This window comes from Tachyglossus aculeatus, chromosome 21 (genome assembly GCF_015852505.1).
Source record: "Tachyglossus aculeatus isolate mTacAcu1 chromosome 21, mTacAcu1.pri, whole genome shotgun sequence".
NCBI classification, from domain to species: Eukaryota; Metazoa; Chordata; class Mammalia; order Monotremata; family Tachyglossidae; genus Tachyglossus; species Tachyglossus aculeatus.
Genome location: NC_052086.1, coordinates 83,008,243 through 83,014,657, shown reverse-complemented (window position 1 = coordinate 83,014,657; position 6,415 = coordinate 83,008,243). Strand labels below are relative to the sequence as shown.

General features: G+C 40.5%; 1 protein-coding gene across 1 annotated transcript; it reads right to left on the bottom strand.

Annotated features, from left to right (window-relative positions):
* Positions 1–4,924: 4,924 nt before the first annotated feature.
* LOC119942162 (olfactory receptor 4S2-like) lies at positions 4,925–5,848 on the bottom strand. Its single transcript, XM_038762815.1, has one exon. It carries the CDS (start codon positions 5,846–5,848, stop codon positions 4,925–4,927), a length of 924 nt encoding a protein of 307 aa, XP_038618743.1.
* Between the last annotated feature and the right edge of the window lie 567 nt (positions 5,849–6,415).

Sequence of the window (6,415 nt, the reverse complement as noted above, 5' to 3'; positions counted from 1 at the left end):
TACTTGAGAATGGTAATTAAGGTTTTCTAGGACTCAAGAGACAGGGTAGGCTAAAGCCCAGAAATAAATATGGAACAAATTCATTCATTCATTTAATCATATTAATTGAGCACTTACTGGGTGCAGAGCACTGTACTAAGCACTTAGCTTAGCTCCAAGTTTTGCCCCTCCAAGTGATGATGAACAAGTCAGCCTATGGCCGTGGGGGTGTACACGTGGGGAAGTCTCACAGTATGCTAGGAATAATTGATCCCTATCACCTCCTTATCAGTGAGCACATTAGCATCCCCCTTGTTCACTGTTTAAACCAGTTGATTCTTTACTCCGACTGACCAAATCCCCAGGGACCCTGAGGCATCTCAGAAAAGAAATGAGGTCAATAGCAGTAATATAGACACTTCTTTGGACTCATGGACTATGGGAAGGCCTTTAATACTACTACTACTACTAATAATGGCATTTATTAAGCGCTTACCATGTGCAAAGCACTGTTCTAAGCGCTGGGAGGTTACAAGGTGATCAGGTTGTCCCATGGGCGGGGGGCTCGGTGTCTTAATCCCCATTTTACAGATGAGGTAACAGGTACAGAGAAGTGAAGTGACTTGCCCAAAGTCACACAGCTGACAACTGGCAGAGCCGGGATTTGGACCCATGACCTCTGACTCCAATGCCCGTGCTCTTTCCACTGAGCCATGCTGCTTTATCCTTGAAGATTTATCTTTTATCTGTAAAATGTAATATGGCCTAGTGGATAGAGCATGGGTTTGGTAGTCAGAAAGTCTGTGTTCTAATCCTGGTTCCGTCATTTCCCTACGACCTTTTGTAAGTCATTTCACTTATTTGTGCCTGTTTACCTGTTTACCTCTGTTCCACTTTACTTCATCTGTAAAGTGGGGATTAAGACTCTTGAGTTCTATGTGGGACATTGGCTCTTTCCAACCTGATTATCTTGTATCTACCCGAGTGCTTAATACAGTCCCTGGCATAGAGTAAGCACTTAACAGATTTCATTTAAAAAGAGATTATAAGCTGGTGATAGGTATCCAAATGGCCTATTCCTTACTGTGTATGAAATTTACCCCAGACACCCAGAGACACAAGAGCAAATTCCCAACCTTCCAACACCACTACTATTTAAAACCAATTATGTACAAGGGATTAAGTTCCCACGGACATTATTGAATCTCCCCAGTGAGAAATGTTTGTCTAATAAACAATCTAAGAAAAACTTTTGGTATCTACTTAATTACTTCAGCTAGAAATACTTTTTTTCCTCATTTCTGGGCAGTTCCACACATGCTAATGACAGTTTGAGCTGTCAAGGGTAGAACTTCGGCTATGCTGGCTAATGACACAGAATGAATCAGGAGAATGGATGGATAAACTTTGTGATTTGGACCAGTCAGTTAACTGATCAAAGTTTCATTTTCCTCATCTGTAAAACGGTGATCATAACCCCTTACATGGTGATTAGGAGGACAAATAAGATATGATAGACAATAAGATAGTACAGTGCAAGTGCTTAGTACAGTGTTTGGCACACAGTAAGTGCTCAATAAATATGATTGAATGAATGAATAGGGAATGTGCCTGTTTATTGTTAAATAGTACTCTACCAAGCACGTAGTACAGTGCTCCGCACACTGTAAGCGCTTAATAAATGCAATTGAATGAAATACGATTGAATTAATATTTTTGAAGTCTTTAAAAAGTAACTAGAAGAATTAAAATGTTTTTTATACCAACTTTGTTGTATTGTTCACTCACAATTGCTTAGTACACTGCTCTGCACACAGTAAGTGCTCAGTAAATACCATTGATTGATTAGATTAGATTAATATGCTCTTTGCCTGCTATAACACTGGGAGCATTTGGGAAAGATCTGGATACATAATAGAAAAGTTTTATCTTTCGAATATTTTGTACTGAAGCAGCTTCTGCCCCTTTCTCAAGTCTGGATAGAGGTCCCTACTGGGTTTTTATATGAGGTGGGAGAAAATGCACAGGACCAACTCAAGCACATTCAACAACCCACCACTTGTCTGCTGTGTGACCTTGAGCAAGTCACTTCACTTGTCTGTGCCTCAGTTATCTAATTAATAAAATGGGGGTTGAGACTGTAAGCCTCACATGGGGCAGGGACTGTGTCCAACTCGATTTGCTTGTACCCACCCCAGCCCTTAGTATAGTGCTTGGCATGTAGTAAGTGCTAAACAAATACCATTATTATCATTATTATTATCTTCCATGAGACATATGCTCCACACTGGCAGAAATTTTGTCATCATCAGAGTTCTCATTGATCTGTTCCTCTCTAATTTATCCTTAATGCAGTTTTAGGAGCTTCATTAGAATGGAGCCAACAGTAGCACAAGGTTCTCTGACTCCCAGGCTTTTGTGATCCTGAGGTTCACCTATGAGTGCCCGTGTGGCTGAAAGGATCAAATCAGAACCCACAGTCCTGGCCACATTGTGTATACAAAAAGTTGCCCCTTGTGTGCTATGTTTAATATTTGCAACTACAGGCACTGTTTTCTCTTTTGCCTCCTTGTCTTTCATTTCAGTCTACAAGCAAAGGTCAGGGAAAAGGCAGACATGGAGAAATTGAGATTTCAATGAAAATGGAAAATACAATGAAAAAAAAGTCCTAACAACGAGGACTTTTGAAAGGTCTGACAGAGTAGAATTGCCAAGACAGGGACTACTGCTGACAAGCCCACAACCCCCATGGGACTGAGTCTCCCCTTGAGTGGTCCCTTAGATATGGGGGCCTGGAACATCCCTCCACACCCACCCCAAAAAGTCCCCTTTGCACTGAGTTCTGAAAAATGAGTAAATAGCACAACACCATCAACTTCTACCAAAAGCCTCCACCAAGGGACTCAAAAATAAATGGCTCATTCACAAAGAACAATGGAAGACAAAACACAGCTATCATTTAGTGTAGTGCTCTGTACACAGTAAGCACTCAATAAATAAATATCATATATAGATTGATATTGCTCAAAGACAACGCAGTGTGATTTACCAGAATTTTGGAGGCAGATTTGGAAAGCATATCAAGGAGAGTAGGTGGCATAATTGAAAATTATCAGTTCAATTGCTTGACATAACTTTTCCATTTAATTCTTTTTAAAAACGGGTCATCTAATACATTACTATGTCACGTTGAACAGTTAAGTATAGTAGCTGTACGTTTCCTGTTATCCTAAAACACATAAACTTGCAAAACCCGTGTGGAGAAAAACCCAGCACTGTAGCACTCTCAATGTCTAACTCTCTGTATATACAAACAAGTTGTTTCTTCTGAAAACATGACACACTGTAACCAAATGGACTCACACTGATTCACAAACACTCCTTAATTCCCAAGAAGCAAAACACAATTTTATGGCCCAAATGAGTGTAGACTCACTTATGAGAGACAAAATGGATTCCTCGGAGGTTTGCCTTTTTGTTTTGGTTTTTTTTTTTGGTATTTGTTAAGTGCTTACTATATGTCAAACACTATATGACTCACCTCCTCCAAGAAGCCTTCCTAGACTAAGCCCCTGTTTTCCTCAGCTGCCCACCCGTTGCCCTGACTCGCTCCCTTTGCTAAGCACTTATTATATGTCAAACACTGTGTTTACATATACATATCTATAATTCTATTTATTTATATTAATGCCTGTTTACTTATTTTGATGTGTATGTATCTATAATTCTACCTATTTATATTGATGCTATTGATGCCTGTTTACTTGCTTTGATGTCTGTCTCCCTCCTTCTAGACTGTGAGCCCATTGTGGGGAGGGATTGTCTCTGTTGCTGAACCGTACATTCCAAGAGCTTAGTACAGTGCTCTGCACACAGTAAGAGCTCAATAAATATGATTGAATAAATGAATGTGTAAATAAATAAAGTTACAGATATGTACATACGTACTGTGGGGAGGGGAAGGAGGGGAAGAGCAAAGGAAATGAATTAGGGTGATGAGGAAGGGAGTGGGAGAGATAAAAGACTGATGAAAGTGACCTCAGTAACCCTTCAGACAACATCACAGTGACTATATTGGTTCCCATCATTTTGTTCACAGAGATATAGATGGAGCTGTGGTCTCTATTAAATTTCTAGCAGATACTAGGCTTAAACATTGCTTGCCATTGCTACTTTGAGCCTTTGTTCCCATCTGTTACACTTGTCTTTCATTCCCAAGCATCAATCCTGGAATCTGTGGGAAAACTGAGCCATCAGGAAAGTCCTTACCCTCTCTTCATCCCTTATTTGTACTACTTATGGCAAGATCTTAGATCCGGCATCTTGTCTTAGACCAATCAATCAATCAATCAACTAACAGTATTTATTGTTTATTCATTATTACTACTACTGTTGTATTTGTTAGTGCTTACTGTGTGTCTAGCACAAAACTAAGTGCTGAGACAGATTCAAGTTAATCAGTTTGGACACAGTCCTCTGACCCACTTGGGGCTCCCAGACTAAAAGTAGGAGGGAGTAGGATTTAATCCTCATTTTACAGTTGAGGAAATTGAGGCACAGAGAAGTTAAGTGACTTACCCAAGGTATCACAGCAAGCAACTGACAGAGCTGGGATTAAAATGCAGTCCTCAGATTCCCAGGCCGGTACTCTTTCCATTAGGCCTTACTGCTTTTCTTACTGTGTGCAGAACACTGTACTAAGTTCTTGAGAGAGCACAATATGATAGGATTGGCAAATATGACCCCTGTCCTCAAAGAGTTTCCAGTCTAAAATTAATGATAGAAGGGATGTAAAGGCTACAGGGGAAGGGATTGAGAGGAACAGTACATAGCAGTAGACTTCAGCAGATATGGGGAAGAGGAAAATTGGTAAATCTGCTTTAGCATCTGGCTCCAACTATGCTTTATTACTTCCTTTCCAGTGGTACAAACATTACAATTTGCATCAAATTTCTTTCCTTGTCACTTTCCTGCTCCACAGCCTCTTTATGGCATTCTTCACCTCCACATTTCGCAGAGTGTAGATCAGGGGATTCAACATAGGGGTAATAATGGTGTAGAACAAAGCCACCATCTTGTCCTCTGAAAAGGTGGTGGAAGGTCGCATGTAGATGAAGATGCAAGGCCCAAAAAACAAGATCACCACCAAGATGTGGGAGGCGCAGGTGGAGAGGGCTTTGCGTCTCCCTTCTGATGAGTGGGAGGTGAGAGAGAGCAAGATAGTGGTGTAGGATACAACGAGGATAACAAAACAGCTCAAAGAAATCATCCCGCTGTTGGCTACTACAATGACCCCTACAATATAGGTGTCCGTGCAGGCGAGTTTCAATAATGGGTGGACATCGCAGAAATAGTGGTCAATCTCATTGGGGCCACAGAAGGGGAGCCAGGCTATAAGGAGGGTCTGGACTATAGAATGGACCAAACCTCCAAGCCAGGAGCTCACCACCAGAATGCTACACATTCGACGGTTCATGATGACAGTGTAGTGCAAGGGCTTACAGATGGCCACATAGCGGTCGTAGGCCATCGCTGTAAGGAGGAAGATCTCTGTACAACCTAAGAAATGTACTCCGAAGAGCTGAGCCATGCACCCTATGAAGGAGATGACTTTGACCTTGGCTTGGAAATCCACAATCAACTTTGGAGCTGTGACCGAGGAATAGCAGACGTCTATAAAGGATAAGTAGCTGAGGAAGAAATACATAGGGGAGTTGAGATTTGAACTGCCCTTGATGGTCACTATAATGAGGAGATTCCCTATAATGATCATCTTATAAAACAGTAAAAACAACACGAAATACACTTGCTGTTCCACCTCATTCTGAGAAAGACCCATGAGGACAAATTTTGTGATGTTATTTTCCATTTAATCTTTGAACAGGAACCAGATGAACAAAAGTGTGTTACTTCACCTGAAGGGAGAGAGCATAAGCAATGTAATTACCAAAGGCCATATGGATACAAATATTCATATTTTAAGGACTACTCCAAAACAATTTCATCATCATCATCATCATCAATCGTATTTATTGAGCGCTTACTATGTGCACAGCACTGTACTAAGCGCTTGGGAAGTACAAATTGGCAACATATAGAGACAGTCCCTACCCAACAGTGGGCTCACAGTTTCATACCAGGAAACTTTTTTTCCACCTAACAAAAAAAAAAGGCCACTGCTTGATATTCTTCTTACCATTGCCTAAGTGCCTCCTGGTAAGAAAAGGTGGGTGGCATAGTGATTTTAAAGCTTTGGGGAAATATTAGCAAACAAAAAATTTCAAAATTCCTAGATTTTGACTAAAAAGGAGTTTCTGGTGAAATGCAAGTATGATATTATAGTTCCAAGATATTTTATCTAGAGATCTATTTTCACTCAAACATATAATTATTACCTTCCCACAGATAAAAAGTTACCTTCAAACTCAAGTAGCAC

Bases quoted from the DNA above. Each gene is read 5' to 3' on its own strand.
- LOC119942162 (XM_038762815.1), bottom strand. From the start codon at position 5,848: ATGGAAAATAACATCACAAAATTTGTCCTCATGGGTCTTTCTCAGAAT.